Source organism: Crocuta crocuta, unplaced genomic scaffold, assembly GCF_008692635.1.
Source record: "Crocuta crocuta isolate KB4526 unplaced genomic scaffold, BGI_CrCroc_1.0 scaffold149, whole genome shotgun sequence".
NCBI classification, from domain to species: domain Eukaryota; kingdom Metazoa; phylum Chordata; class Mammalia; order Carnivora; family Hyaenidae; genus Crocuta; species Crocuta crocuta.
Genome location: NW_027551561.1, coordinates 8,659,090 through 8,675,121, shown reverse-complemented (window position 1 = coordinate 8,675,121; position 16,032 = coordinate 8,659,090). Strand labels below are relative to the sequence as shown.

Here is a 16,032-nt window from a genome sequence, read left to right as displayed (position 1 = left end):
GGAAAAAATGACTTTGGAAAGGAAGAAGGTATTTGAACAAATGACTGAAGCTGATGTCCGATCTGGAGCCGTGGAGCTGGCTAACCCTGGCCCCAGCCAAGCTGACTTTCCTCAACATGCAGGTGAGCCCAGCTTGGGTGCAAGCCCAGAGTTTATCATATACACATTCCTACAGAACACAAACCCCACATGAAACCAGCCCTCCTTTCTCTGGTACTCCCACCAGCTTTATCTTATCCTTTAAAAAGACATCAAAGTCAAGTTTTATTCAAAAACATACTTTATGTGAAAATTCAAGAACTGTACATATAGAAATATTCAGTTCTATAATAATATTATGTTTCATCGGATATCCCCCTCCTAAAAATTATATACACACACACACACACACACACACACACACACACACACACACATATATTCATTGATTCATGCAAAGATGCTCACAACACTACAGTGAGGTAGAGAGGAATGAGCATCTTACAGTTTTGAAGGGGCTGAAGTGAAGTGTGCCCAAGTGTTCGCATTTAAAACACATCCAATTCCAGAGCACATTAAATTAAAATATTAACAACTTAGAAGACATAATACATTACTTAAGAAAAACTTTGATTCACATTATCACACAAATCTCATATTCCTTAGGATTGTAATAGAATAATTTCAGAACACATGTTGGAAAGGATAGGACATATAAATTGTTTCCTGAGTACTGGCTTGCCATCATTGTAGGCATGAGTGTTTATAGCTTTGAGGTTTGAGTTTTCTTGTCCAGGTACTCCATGAAATCCCGGACCCACTTCTGCTTGGGGTCAACACATAGCTCCTTGGCTCGTTTGGTCTTGAAGCTGTGGGTAGAGAAGGCATTTAGATGGAACATCTTGAAAATTCAGCTTGGGAGTGTAACCTACTCTATGGGAAACTTGCCTGGCCCATTAGCCTAGGATGATGCAGAAGGAAGGAATGGACCTCAGGAGAAGCAACTGTTTTTGCTGGCCCATGGGAAGCCATCTTGGCTCCTAGATGAAAGAACTGACATCTGAACCAATGTCTGGACCAGAAGCTGGGAATGGGAAGTCGCTTTATTTTCTTGAATTCACTTTTCCCATTTAAAAAAATTATGGGATTGGATTAGAGGTAGTCTAAGCATCTGAGGGCTAAATTCCAACTCAGTCTTATCATATAACCCAATCCACTGTCTGGGAGCAGAACTCAACTTCAAGGGATGAGTGTGGGTAGTCATGGCCTCACTCACATCACAGCTTCCTGGGGACAATTGCTGCTGGTGATTCTTCTGTAGCTCTTCAGCTTCTGGATAGGGATCTCCTTATCAGTAAATCCATAACAGCAGATGATTGAGATATTAATCCCATCTGTTGAAAGAACAACATCAAAGGCTATTGAGGATGTATGCTGGGACTTTCTATTTAAAAAGTAGGGAACAGTAAGGAGGAGGAATCAAAAGAAAGGGAAGCCACCCACCCTAAGCCCTGTGTCTCTGTCCTGAAACTCTCTCTTGCATGGATTATAATATGGAAAGGCACCACTGCTCATTGAGAGAGGAAAAAGAACTGGTGACAAATCTGGATATTACTAGGAGAGGCTCATAGAATAGTCCAATTCCTCAGGGCAGGGGGACTCCAGCTACAGGTCCGCCTCTATGCCCTGAGCAATCTATGCCTAGTTGTCAGTTTCTCTGATACCTGCTGTCTCTGCAGAGCCCTGTCTCTGGATGCTGGACTAAATGAAGCACAGACCAGTTTCTGGGTTTCCTCCTTTCCCCTCCACCATATGTGGAGATACCCTGCACACTCTCCACCAGAGGCCCCTTCTTTTTGATGATCCAAGTCCCCAAACCTAGTTGCAAGGAGCCAGGGCAGTAAGTACACTGAGGGTGTGATTGTAGAGCTGGAGTTCTGGGAGGACTGGATTTGGGGTCCATGGATGGAATTCCTGTCCAGGCTCTACCCTGGAGCAGCCATGTGATCAGGCTCACTCCTTGTCCTTCTCTGACTTTCCCAGTCATGAGAAACCAGAGATGGGGTGATGGGGTTCAGAGGGAAGGAGAGAGGGCTTACTGGGCAGGGCGAGTGCCTGGATGCTGAAGGTGGCAGCTGTAAGCAGCAGGCACAGAAGCGCTGCAGAGACCTTCATGTCTGCAAAGAGCTTGGGCGTTGAGAGCTGGAGCTTTCTGGGCTGGTCTCAGCTTCTCTGCTCCTCCGGTTGTTCTGCATGCCTTTTATAGGGAGCAGACAGGAATAAGAAGAAAGTGAGTGGGTGACAGGCTTTTGTTCTTCTGAATGAATCATAGGATGGAATAGCAAATCTGCTGAGCCATTGCCCTCCCCTGAGGAAGATACTAGGAAATGAAAAAGTGTGATTGATGCTGGCCTGCCTTACATTCAAACTCAGGCGTAGTAAGTGAGGTGCTGGCTATGTCCAGGCAATGTGTGATCTATGTCTGTTACTAAAGGTTCTGCTTTTTTTTAATGAAACACTTTATGTAGAAAAAGAAGGGAAGTAGGGTTACTAAATCAAAGAAATGAAAGGGATTTCCCCAATTTTCCTTTCAGACAGCATCTTCAGGACCCCAGTTTCCAGAGAAAGGCAGTGAAACTTTGGCTGGGCTTTAAAATTGACTAAAAAGAAATCCTTTACTGCTTTAAATCCTTGGGGATTTTCTAAAACCCAAAGAAGAGGGGTACATGGGTGGCTCAGTCAGTTAAGCACCCAACTTCGGCTCAGGTCGTGATCTCACAGTCATAGGTTCAAGCCCCACACTGGGCTCTGTGCTGACAGCTCAGAGCCTGGAGCCTGTTTCAGATTCTGTGTCTCCCTCTCTCTCTGCCCCTCCCCTGCTGGTACTCTGTGTGTATCTCTCTGTCTTTCAAAAATAAATAAACATTAAAAATAATAACACAAAAATAAATAAAACAAACCCAAAGAAGAATGCAATAAAAAAAGTAGACTTCTGTATTTTTAGAATAATACCTAAAATGGTATATCTAGCAATCAACTGCTATGTAATAACCCATCTGAGAACAGTGATTTAAAGCAAGAACAACAATTGATTTTGCTTTTGGATATGGGACTTGACTGGCCTCAGCCAGGCATCTCTTGCTGCAAAGGTTTTTACATCTTTGCAGTTGGATGATGGCTGAGATTGGGGTCATCTCAAGGGTTTAACTCAGTGTCAGGTGTCTGAGCTGGGAAGTCTTAAACAACTGTGGATTGGAGTTCTGGAAGCTTCTGGGCCCCCATTCCCATCTTTCCAGTAGTGCCTCCACATAGCTGGATATGGATATTTTACATGATCATTTAAGGCTCCCAGGTACAATATTAGGGAACATAGATCACATCTCTTAATTTGAGGAGCATAAAAAATTTTGCAGACATGTGTTTTTTTTTTTAATTTTTAATGTTTTTTTTTTTAATTTTTGAGAGACAGATCATGAACAGGGGAGGGGCAGAGAGAGAGAGTGAGGGGACACAGAATCGGAATCAGGCTCCAGGCTCTGAGCCACCAGCACAGAGCCCAATTCAGAGCTGGAACTCACAAGCCTTTGAGCTATGAGATCATAACCTGAGCCAAAGTTGGCTGCTTAACTGACTGATCCACCCAGGTGCTCCTGCAGACATGTTTTTAAACCACTATCTGTTGCATAGACTATCCAAACTACAAAGCACTTAATAAGATCATGGAATGCTGTAGTTTTTAAAAAATATCTGGTTATCTAGGAAAATATTATTACAAGTAAAAGAATAGAAGAGATGAGATGCCTGAGTGGCTCAGTCATTTGAGCACCTGACTATTGGTTTTGGCTTAGGTCATAATCCCAGCATTGTGAGACTGAACCCCATGTCAGGCTCTGTGTTGAGTGTGGATCATACTTAAGATTCTCTCTCTCTCTCTCTCTCTCTTCTGCTCCTCTCCCCTATTCATGCTCTCTCTTTCTCTTAAAAAATAGAGAGGAAGCCAAACTTTTGAATAAAATCAAAGTGGACTTACTCAGTTGGACGCTGAGACAGGAGTCTTCACATCCCCTCCTCTCATACATATCTCAAGGATCCAAAACATAGATTTTGAAAACCAGCAGTCTGTTTGCTGTCTCAACCTGCCCCTGTTTATATATACATACTACAAGTTCATCAAACAATCGCTGATGATATTAATGAAAAAAGGGCTCGATGAGAGGTCCTTAGCTTTTCCTATCTTTTCTATTGCTATTCAGTCTTTATTTAATTTACTTCTGCTCTGATATTCCTTATTTCCTCCCTTCTACTAACTTTGGGCTGAGTGTGCCCTTTTTCTGGTCTCTTGAGGTATAAAATTAGGTTTTTTATTTGACAGCTTTCTTTTTTCTTTATGTTAGCACTTATTGCTACAAGCATTCATCTTAGAATTGCTTTTGATGTGTTGCATAAGTTTTGGCTGGTTGTGTTTCCTTTTTTGTTACTTTCAAGATATTTAAAAAAAAATTTTTTAATGTTTTATTTATTTCTAGGAGAGAGAGAGAGACAGCGTGAGCAGGGGAGGGTCAGAGAGAGAGGGAGTGACAGACTCTGAAACAGGCTCCAGGCTCTGAGCTAGCTGACAGCACAGAGCCCGACGCAGGTCTCGAACCCACGAACCGCGAGATCATGACCTAAGCGAAAGTCGGACGCTTAACCGACTAAGCCACCCAGGTGCCCCACTTTCAAGGTATTTTTTACCCTTTGTTTTCTTCTTTGACCCATTGGTTGTTTAGGGGTGTACTGTTTAATTCTTACATATTCGCAAATTTTCCAGTTTTCCTCTTGTTATTGATATATAGTTTCGTATCATTGTGTTAAGAAAAGATACTTGGCATGAATTCAATCTTTTTAAAGTTTGTCAAGACTTGCTTTATTATCTATCATGTGACCCATCTTGGAAAATGTTTCATGTGTGATTGAGGAGAATGTATATTCTGCATACATTCCATCTGATTGAATGGAATGTTCTATATATGTCTGTAAGGCACATTTGATCTAAAGTAGTTCAGGTCCAACATGTCCTTACTGATTTTTTGTTTGGTTGATCTATCCATTGGTGATGGGGGTATAAAAGTCCCCTACTATTATTGTATTGTGGTCTATTTTTCCCCTTTGATCTGTTAGTATTTGCTTAATATGTGTAGTTTCTCCAATGTTGGGTATAGTTATATTTATGATTGTTATATCCTCTTGATGAATTGACCCCTTTTTAATTATGTAATGACCCTCTTTGTCTCTTACAATTTTTGGCTTAGAGTTTGTTTGTTTGTTTGTTTGTTTGTTTTGCTGTAAGTACAGCTATTCCTGTTCTCTTTTGGAATATCTTTTCCATCCGTTCACTTTGAGCCTATGTGTGTTATTAAAGTCAAAGTGGGTCTCCTGTAGGAAGCATATAGTTGGGTTTTATTTATCATTTTTAAGTCTATTCAGCCACTTTATGCCTTTTCTGGAAAATTTAATCCATTCGCATTTTGGTGAATATTGATAGGTAAGGACTTGATAATGCCATCTTACTTTTTCCCATTTTGTAGTTCCCTTGTTCCTTTCGCCCTGTCTTGTTCTCTTCATTTGTGAATTGGTGATTTTTCATAGAGGTATTCTTTGATTCTTTTCTCTTTATTTTTCTGTTATTTACCATAGATTTTTGCCTTGAAACTATCATGAGGCTCACATAATACATCTAATAGATACAACGGTCTATTTTAAGCCTGATTGTTTGAATTTGCAGACAAAACCTTTACCTTCATATCCCTCCTTTTATGTTTGTTATGCTACAACATAACCTCTTTTTACATTGTGTAACTTTTAACAGATTATTGTAGCTATAGTTATTTTTAATATTTTGTCCTTTAGCCTTTATAGGAAAGTGGTTAATACAGTGTAATATTACAGTATTGGAGTATTCTGAATTTGACTATATAATTACCTTTACTGGTGTGATGTATATGTTTTCATGTTACTAATTAGTATCCTTTCATTTCAGCTTGAAAAAACCTTTTCAGCATTTCTTATAAGGTAGGTCTAGTGGTAATGAAGACTCTCAGCTTTTTTTTTTTTTTTTTTTTTTGGGGTCTGGGAAAGTCTTCATATTTTCTTCATTTCTGAAGAACAACTTTGCCAGGAAGAGTATTTTGGTTGACAGTTTTCATCTTTCAGCGGTTTGATTACATTATCCCACTCTCTCTTGACTATGAAGTTTCTGCTGAGAAATCCTCTGATCACCTTATGGGAGTTCCTTTGTGAGTTACAAGCTGCTTTTCTCTTTCTGCTTTTAAGATTCTCTTTTTGTCTTTTTTTTTTTTTGACAGTTTTATTACAATATGTCTTTGGAGAAGAGTTTTTAAAGTTGAGTTTGTTTGGGGACCTATGAACTTTATGAATTTGGATATTCAAATCTCTCCCAGATTGAGGAATTTCTCAGATATTACTTCTTTAAAGACACTTTCTGGCCTCTTCTCCCTCTCTGTCTTTCTGGGACTCCAATAATTCACAGATCTTTTTCTTTTAATTACATCCCATAGATCACATAGGCTTTCTTCAGTCTTCTTCATTCTTTTTTGTTCTTGTTGCTCTCTCACTAGATAATTTCTAAGGTCTTCTCCACAAATAGGTCCATTCTGCTGTCGATGACCTATTTGTGTCATCGACACAATTTGTATTTTCCATTTCATTTATTGTACCTTCAGCTCCAGAACTTCTTCTTTTTAACGATTTTTAGCCCTTTATTAAACTCCCTATAGTTGAAGTTTTGTTTTCCTGATTTTGTTGAAAGGACTTTGTCTGTTTTCTTGTACCTCAACGAGTTTCCTTAAAATGGCTATTTTAAATTCTTTTTCAGGTAATTCATAGATCTTCACCCCTTTGGGGTAAGTTACTGGAATGTTATGAACCTTTGGTGATGTCATGTTTCCTTGATTTTTCATATTCCTCGAGGTTTTGTTTCTTTGAATTTGAAGTGGAAGTAGCAGTCACCTCCTCCAGGCTTTTTTTTAATTTTATTTATTTCTGAGAGAGACAGAGACAACACAACTGGGGGAGATGCAGAGATAGAGAATCCCAAACAGTCTCCACACTGTTAGCATGGAGTCCAGCAAAGAGCTTGAACTCACAAAGCTGTGAAATCATGACCTAAGCCAAAACCAAGAGTTGGATGCTTAACAGACTAGAGCCACTCTGGTGCCCCTCTCCTCTAGTCATTACTGACTGGCTTTGGGAGATAACTTTCTTCCATCAGCCCTGTTATGGATTTTGAGGCTTTCTCAGAACTTCTATAGATATGTCTGTTCCATCCTTCTTGCTCCCTTTTGTGACAGAATTCTTGAGCGTGTGTGCCTTCTCTCAATCCAGCAACACATCGAACTGAATGCTGGCAGTCTGTCTTGCTTCCTCAATGACACAACTAAAGCTTACATTTCTGGTCTCTCCCTGGATCACAGCTGCAGGCAACCACTAGCTGTCTGTCAAAGCTTGCTCTTGCCCTTCTCAGGAGCACTCACAGGGAAACAGCTGCAGGTTGGGGGGTGGGTTGTTTTGGTGAATCTCATGGAGTGCTGAGGGTGCCCTTGGGCTATTTAAAGAGATCTGCCAGTGGGATGTCTCCAATGGCTTGTGGGCAGGCTTCTTGATGGAGTCTGTGGTGCAGTAAGTAGGATCCATGCCCTTTGAATGCCTTCAAAAAGTCTTATCTGCTGCTCTGTCAGGCTCTTTTTGCCCCCTCAGTCATGTAGCTCAATGAGTTAGTACTTTGGATGAGGTAGGAAACAAATGGATCTCTTTGGCAGCTTCCACCTAGCTGGAGAACTGAAGAAGCTCACCCCAAATGCTCTCACTTCCCCCACAGGAGAAATCAAAGGCTGAGAGGGTCTCTCTTGGCACTGGTCTGTGCCACTTAGGGGAAGGAGTGATGCGGGTAATGTCAAACTGTTCCTCTTACCCTCTCCAATGCATCCAAGCTTGATTTATTTTCCTCCAACACCATGCTGGAACTTCTCCACTAAAAACCTGGGTTTCAATAGATGCTCTCCTATCTGTAGGCGACTCCAAGACAGTGTTCTCCAGGGACTCCCAGTACACAGCCAAGAGAGGCCCCTGCAGACTCCACAGACTCTTTATGCTTTTGACTTGATGAATGGGTGGGTGACTCCTCCCTTGGCATATGATGTTGGATCACACGGTCCCCCAAATGCAATTTTGTCTATGCATGGGTGCAAAATTACTATTGTTAAGGGGGAGATATGAGCAAGGGTCATCTTTTTCAGCCATCTTACTGACTTTGGTCCTCTTTCCGTTACTGTTTTCTTTTGTGATTACATAAATAGTACTATTTTATTGTATACCATTTTATTCCCTTTTTCTTTTATTATGTATATTTTAGTTATTTTTTAGTGGCTGCTCTGACAAGTACCATTATCATGTATAACAACATGGTTCACGTTAATGCCATTTTTATTTCAATAGTATGAAAACTTTCATCCCTTGTAGCTCCAACCCTCCTCCACTGTAAAGCTATGTTGAATAGAGAAAGGGGCCATCAGCTAAGGAAAGCAGGTGGCTTCTAAAAGTTAGAAAAAGCAAGAAAACAGATTCTCCCCTAGAGCTTCCAAAAGGAATGCAGCCCAACTCACTCATTTTAAATTTCTAGTCTCCAGAACTATAAGGTAATATATTTGTGTTGTTTTAAGCCATTAAGTTAATGATAAATTTTTATAGTAACAATAAGAAACTAAAAGAGATTTTGATATGTGTAAATGGGGTCCTACTATAATAAATACTTTAAAAATGTAGAAGTGGCTTTGGAATTAGGCAATGAGTATAGGCTGGAAGAATTTTAAGCATGATAGAAAAAGCCTAGATTTCCTGGAACAGACTGTTGGCAGCAACAGGAAATGAATACACCACACTTGGCATTCCCTCCTGAACCAAGGCCTATTGCCAGTGCTTCACGCTCACAGTTTTATTATGCAAGAAGCAAGGACTCCCTTGCTTAGCTGGAGGAAAAAAAAAAAGGATTCAAGATTTCCTGAAAATGAGTAGATGTGGCTTGGAAAGGGAATGTGAGTAGATTACTTTTGGGCTAGAGCACATGGATTGCCCCTTTCTTGGCCTCGTCTCCTTCCAGACCCTCCATCTCAAATCTACCTTGTTTTAGAAGGTCTGACACTCCCTAAACTATATGAGGATGTCCCATTTGCTTGGATTCTCCATTCCCTTTTGCCCCTTGGCATCAACTGCAGCTAAGGATTTAGTTCTGCTTGGCAATCAAGGATGCAGATTGGAGGAGTGGAGGAGAGGAAGGGAGGGCTATTGGACCTGGCACATGGGCCAGAGAGTTCCATAAAAAGCAGCCAATAAATTGTTTCCTGACAGATGTATCAAGGTACTTTAGAGAGCTTGGAGCTTTGATGTGTTACTTGGAGCTTTGATGGAATCCCTCAGCTTGAACAAGGGATCCCACACTGTCCTGGGAATATGGAAGCAGAATCCTCTTTCTTCATCTCTAGGTCCAACTGTTAAAGATAGAAGCTTTCCAAGACATACACTCCCAGGTCCTAGGTTCTGCCAAGTTCTTATGTGTAGCACATTATCATCCCTATTTTACTGGTGGAAACTCAGAATACCCTATCTTCCCTGAATGACAGAGTAAGTCAATGCCAGTACTGGGATTAAAACTTGAGTATCCCTGCCAGCCAGGGTTTTCCCCAGCAGCTGAAGGCATTGCCTGGTCTAGCTTGATGCAGTAGCAATCTCCCCACCAGACTGGACTGGTGAATCTGCAAATTCACCATGTAGAATTTATTTATGGAAGGGTTTTCTTTAGTGGAAGGGATGCCTGTGCTTAGATGGGTCAAATACCTCATAAGTAGGTCTAATACCATGCACAGAAGCACAGACCTTAGAGAAAAGAGACATTCAGGAAAAAGAGATTCATCCATATAAATGGATGATCTCATGCTTCTTGGATTGAAACGAGGGATAGTGGTGGACAGTAGTACATCCTGATTTCAGGTAAACTGTCTTCTTAGAATGTAGGCTATAGAAGGAGCTTCTGAGTCTTAGGTCACAGGTCCTTCTCTTCCACCTACAAATAGCATTTCATTCTACCTAGCTCCTTCTCCAAAGCTGTTTCTTGGGTGCCATATCCAGGCACTCATCATCTCTTTCCTGGATCATGACTGTAGCCTTTCCTTTGTTCATATTTCTCCAAGCTTGTATGAAACCAAAAAGTTACATTTACTGAAACTCATCTCTGAATCTTCGGACATGGCATGTCCTTCCTCATTGGCTCAAACATTTTCAACATCTCCTTTTAACCTATGAAGTTGAGTACTGATTTACCATCCTCACATTCAAAACCCTTTCCCAGCTTTCCTTTTTTTTTTTTTAAACATTTATTCATTTTTGAGAGAGAGAGTGGGGACAGAGAAGGAGACACAAAATCCAAAGCAGGCTCCAGGCTCCACACTGTCAGCACAGAGCCCGACGTGGGGCTCGAACTCACGAGTGGTGATCTGACCTGAGCCAAAGTCAGATGCCTAACCGACTGAGCCACCCAGGCAGCCCAGACAACTTTTGTTTCTAAACTTCCTCATCACTTAACACAGACATGGACCCCAACTCCCACCTGATTGGTTTTCACCCTCTTTTATGTACACACCATCATCATTTCTACCTCTAGGTATTTGGTTCCACTCTTCTTTCTCCTTTTCTAAATGATACTGTAATTTTTTTAAAAATATTTTTATTTATTTCTAGGAGAGAGAGAAAGAGACAGTGTGAGCAGGGGAGGATCAGAGAGAGAGGGAGTGACAGACTCTGAAACAGGCTCCAGGCTCTGAGCTGGCAGTCAGCACAGAGCCCGACGCGGGGCTCGAACCCACGAACCGCGAGATCATGACCTAAGCGAAAGTCGGATGCTTAACGGACTAAGCCACCCAGGCGCCCCAAAATGATACTGTAATTTTTATAGAAAAAATATCATGTATTCATCAAGGATAAGTTCAAGTCATATCTTCTTCATGGAATCTTAATATGACCATCTTATCAACAGTCATTCAGTTTCTCCTTCATTTCCCAAAGTCAGCAGTGTCTGTATCATCCCAAGTTGGAAGATTACTTGGAAGGGGAGAGATAAGGGGCAAGTATCCCAGTTAGGAGGCAGTAGTAGTAGATTATGGGAGAGATTGAAGGCAGGGGTCAAGGGCTGTGAGAAAGGAGATAGAGGTGTTGCTAAACAGGTGGTAAGGGTGATCTGGACAGATGGTCTTGGGGACTAGAGTGGTAGGGCTGGAATGCCTGGTTGGGTCCTGACTTAAGGATTCTTCTATAGGCACTCAGATTAGCCTAACCAATCCACATGGCCACTCCTCCCAACAGAATCCCACCCTCTGCAACCATGCTCCTCCCTCATCACCAAGACTACACTCAGCTTTTCAATTTCCTTCAAGAAAACACCAAAAGTCAGTTTTGTACAAAAATATATATATATTGATCAGTAGTAATATAATATACATCTTCACAATAACATTTTTAGCAATCCTTTAGAATTTAAAGCACAGTCTTTGCATTAATGGTCCTCCAAGGACCCTCACACCATCCCAGGGGTGGAACTGGGGCCCCCTAAGGGAAAGCAATTTGTCAAGTCTCCATATCTAAGATAAAAACCAAACTAGTATCCATGGAAGATCAATTTTAAACATCAATAACTTAAATAAGATTAACAGCACTTAAGGCATTGTGTGTGTATCAATAAACAAAGTTCATACTCTTTGAAATTATAATAAAATAATATCAGAGGACATTTAGGGGAACACTAGAAGAAAATAAATTAATTTCAGATTCTTCAGTTTCAGAGTGAGAAGTCAAGGCTTTGCAGTTTGGGTTTTCTTGTCCAGATGTGCCATGGAATCCTTGACCCACTTCTGGTTTGGGTCAGCACAGAACTCCTTGTTTACGATGGTCTTGAAGCTGTAAGGGAAAGATAACAAAGTTACATGGAGTTCCACTGAGATCTCAGCCTAGGGTGACAGCCCATTCTGCCCAAAGAAGCTACCATGGGAACAAGAAGAGGAAGGCAGGTAGAAAGAGGACACCAGGGCATCCTGACTTCCCACTAAGGAAATTGGGAGGGTCTGCATAAGCACTCAGATGGAGAGTGATATTGGGAGTCACTTTCTCCCTTGTGGCCTCCCTTTTCCCTTTGGGCACCTTTGGGTATAAGAATAGATGGCATAACTCTCTAGGTTTATAAGGCTTTCCCCTTTTACCCCAAAGAAGAATTGGACCAGGGAGTGCTGGTGCACTCAACTTACATCACTGCTTCTTTAGGACACTTGCTGCTGGTGACTCTTTTATAGCTCACCAGCTTCTGCATCGAGATCTTCTTATTGGTGAATGTATAGCAGCAGGTGACTGGAGAATTAATTGCATCTGGAAATAAGACCGCAAAGATAAAATATGTTAGGATGGGCTAGATTCTTCTGATCTTAATCATAGCAAAAAAGAGTATTAAGGACCAGGCAAAGGGAAGTCAGGAGTAGAGGTAGAACTAATAAATCCCATTATTTCTTTCTATGCTTCAGTGCTAGAATGTCATACTGACTCAGTTTCCTCTGCTTTATAATGGATATATAGCATTGATAATGAGCAGTAGGAAGGAGGAGCTGTTAAAACTAGATAATTCCTGGGAGTATCATTAATTACTAATTCTGGGAGTAGTGAATAATCCAAATTATTGGGGTTGGAGAAGATCAGTTCAGGTAACCTAGCTATGGGTCCCCCTCTAGGCTCTAAGTTGTGAGTTTCTCTGATACTTGCTGCCTCTGGATGTTGGACTGAATAAAGTACAGTCTAGATTCTGGGTCTCCTCCTTTCCCCACCACCATATCTGGAAATAACCTGCACAGCTTCCACCAGAGGACCCCTGTATTTGATCACCCTAGTCCCCAAACCCTGCTGCAAGAAGCCAGGGCATTAACTACATGGAGGGCATAATCATAGAGTTGAAGTCCTGGAAGGACTGGATTTGGGGTCCATGGCTGGAATTCCTGTCCAGGCTCTACCCAAGAGCAGCTGAGTGGTCAGCTTCACTCCTTGTCCTTCTCTGACTCTCCTGATCATGAGAGAAGATGGGGTGATGGGCTTCAGAGGGAAGGAGAGAGGACCTTACCAGGCTGGGCAAGCGTCTGGATGCTGAAGGTGGCAGCTGTGAGCAGCAGGCACATAAGCGCTGCGGAGACTTTCATGTCTGAGGGGAGCTTGGGTGTGAGAGCTGGAGCTTTCTGGGCTGGTCTCAGCTTCTCTGCTCCTCTGGTTCCTCTGGCGGCTCTGCCTGCTTTTTATTGAAAGTAGAGGGTGGAGCTAGGGGAGAAAGCTTGGCTCACGGCACACCACTCTCAATGAATGACGAAGTGGTCATAAATGTGCTGAGCAAGTGTAGCGCCCTGGGAGGTTTCCAGGAAGTAGGAGGGAAGCAGTGAGTCTGGACTGGACAATTTTTCCATTTGCTGCTAAGACCAAAAGAAGTGCGGGGAGTGGGGTGGGGTACAGTTATGTCCAGAGCGACCACAGATGTGAACACAACAGGGTATTCTTGGAATTCCACTTTCTCTGAAGTGAAAATTCTGTGGTAGAAGAGGAAGCAAGGAAACAGAGATCACAAGAGATGACAGCATCTCGTACTCCCCTCTAGCCAACCCTAGGCCATAGCCCATGGGGTTTTCAAGCCAGGAAGGGGTCCCCAGGTCTTGCTGGGCTCCCCAGCAGTGTACTAAATCCATTCACTTCTTAAAATCCAGGATGGTGGCACAGGTGAAGCCTTGCCAAACTAGAGGATTTTGTAACCATAGAATTGAATTCTAAGAATCATTGGGTTTAAGACTTGGAAGGTGCTGTAGAGATAATGTAGTGCTACAAAGAAATTTCCATGCCATACTCATACAGTGTGCCAGGAATAGTCTAAGCCCTTTACAAGTGCTGTCTTTCAATTCTCCAACTCCATCAAGGAGGTGTTGTTAATTCCCATTTTATAGATCAGACAACTGAGGCATAGATGGGTTAAGTAATCTACCAAGGTTCCCAGCATAGAACCCAGTGTCTGTGCATCACCACTGTGATACATCCTCCAACTGGCTGCCTGGTAGTATAGCTGGGTGCCCTCTGTCCTCCACCTCTGCCAAAGTATCAGGCATCCAAAGGGGAATGGAGAGACATTCCTGGTGGCTAAGTCACTGTGGATTTGGAGTCTGTGGTTAGTTAGTACAGCAGACAGGCTGCAGTAGGGCAACAAGTGCATCCCCTGCTGTGATGACCATTATTCCAGGTCCTTTCTGGATTCCCAGGAAAAGCAAGTGAGCAGATGGACAGTATTACAGGATTCAAATGCCTGTGTTAGTGCCACAGCTCTGCCTTTAAAAATTTTTTTTTTATTTAATGTTTTTTATTTATTTCTTAGAGAGAGAGAGACAGTGTGAGCAGGGGAGGATCAGAAAGAGAGGGAGATACAGAATCTGAAACAGGCTCCTGGCTCTGAGCTAGCTGTCAGCACAGAGCCCGACATGGGACTTGAACCCATGAACCCTGAGATCATGATCTGAGCCGAAGTTGGACACTCAACCAACTGAGCCACCCAGGCACCCCCAAAGCTCTACCTTAAATGTCCTCAGAAACCCCAGAATCACAGTCATAAAACCTTAAAGACTTTCACATTGATCCCTTTATTTTACAAATATGATAGGATTCCTTGAGGCATGTTAGTGACTGAGCAGAGCCTAGAATTCAGGTCTCTGCTGTCTTATTCCACTGCTTCCAAGAATGTTTTCCTCTTATTAATGGAAACCCTTCCCTATTCTCTCAGAGTATACTTTGCCAGGGATTGGGAAGATTGCATCCCATTTGCCTGTGGAATCCACCCATTCTTAGGGTTCTGTCCAGGTTAACCGGTTTAAGGATGTTGAGATCCTGGTTGAGCCATGTCATGGTCAGTCCTAGGACCCTGGGCCAAAAAAATGGGAGAGATGGTATACTTCCACATCTTCTCTTTTATGTGAGGAAACCATATTCCAGATGGGGAGGTCAACTGACTCATGGTACACTGTATTTAAATGGACTTCTGAGTATCTGAAGCTAAATCTCTACTACCTGGAAGGATCATCAGTTTTGGAAAGTAACTTGGCCTCTGCAAGTGTGAGACAATAAACAGATCCAAGATGAAAGGGTGGGAATCAGAGGAGAAAGTCTCTTGACAGTTATCTCCCTCCCATGGCTGCTGTCAAGCAGAGATGCTCTCCTAGACTGGAAGGTCAGTCATGGAGGAGGAGAAACAATTGGAAATTCCCACTCTGAGGCAGCTTTGGAAGTTCCCGGATCCCATGGAAAATAATGAGTTTGGCTGGAGACTGCATTCCAGATGCTGGGCCTAGAGCCAGGGCCATGTCTTGTGGGGCTGTGCTGGGAATGTTCCAGCACAAGTCCTGGATCGGGCCCCTGCTTATGAGTATACAAGGGAAAGGCCCAGAGTAGAACACTATGGGTAGGCAGGGTCAAGGTTTTGTAGCTCCCTGGAATACACAGACCCCCGAGCCCTCTGCTCATCAACTCAGAGATGAAGAATGGAAAAGTTCTTCTTGGTGAATAATCCTCCTTTCCTTCCTTCCAGGGGGGCTGGCCCCCCACAGGCATCCTCTGCATGGACCTTTGTCATCACCCCAGACTCCCACTCAGTGTCAGGGGAAATGGAAAGAGGAATTAAGACTAAGCTTTCTAGAAATATCAGAAGCCAACACCTCACCCCCTGCCTTGGTTTGTTTTGTAGGTCACTGCAAAGTACCCCCATCTAACATGCCACCCCCTTCTCCCACCCTACCACTCAGGCCTTTGAGTGAGACAAGCAGTAGGCTCTGCACCAGCCAGGTCCTTTCTAGAAACCTCCTCCAGACCTCCTTCCAGGTTAGCTCTTAGTTCTAGGGAGACCAGAGCTTATTTTCCTGGGACCCCAAGTCTGTGAATTCTTTCCTTTCAAGG

At 42.6% G+C, this 16,032-nt stretch overlaps 2 protein-coding genes across 2 annotated transcripts; both read right to left on the bottom strand.

Annotated features, from left to right (window-relative positions):
- Positions 1-693: 693 nt before the first annotated feature.
- Positions 694-2,188, bottom strand: LOC144219591 (C-C motif chemokine 7-like). Its single transcript, XM_077749611.1, has 3 exons — positions 2,079-2,188; positions 1,256-1,373; positions 694-848 (listed from the first exon to the last, which is right to left on the bottom strand). The coding sequence occupies exons 1-3, from the start codon at positions 2,152-2,154 to the stop codon at positions 743-745; spliced, it is 300 nt and encodes a 99-aa protein (XP_077605737.1). The 5' UTR covers positions 2,155-2,188; the 3' UTR covers positions 694-742.
- A 9,319-nt stretch (positions 2,189-11,507) lies between these two features.
- On the bottom strand, positions 11,508-13,343 carry LOC144219592 (C-C motif chemokine 2-like). The gene is made up of 3 exons (XM_077749613.1): positions 13,181-13,343; positions 12,324-12,441; positions 11,508-11,979 (listed from the first exon to the last, which is right to left on the bottom strand). The coding sequence occupies exons 1-3, from the start codon at positions 13,254-13,256 to the stop codon at positions 11,874-11,876; spliced, it is 300 nt and encodes a 99-aa protein (XP_077605739.1). The 5' UTR covers positions 13,257-13,343; the 3' UTR covers positions 11,508-11,873.
- Between the last annotated feature and the right edge of the window lie 2,689 nt (positions 13,344-16,032).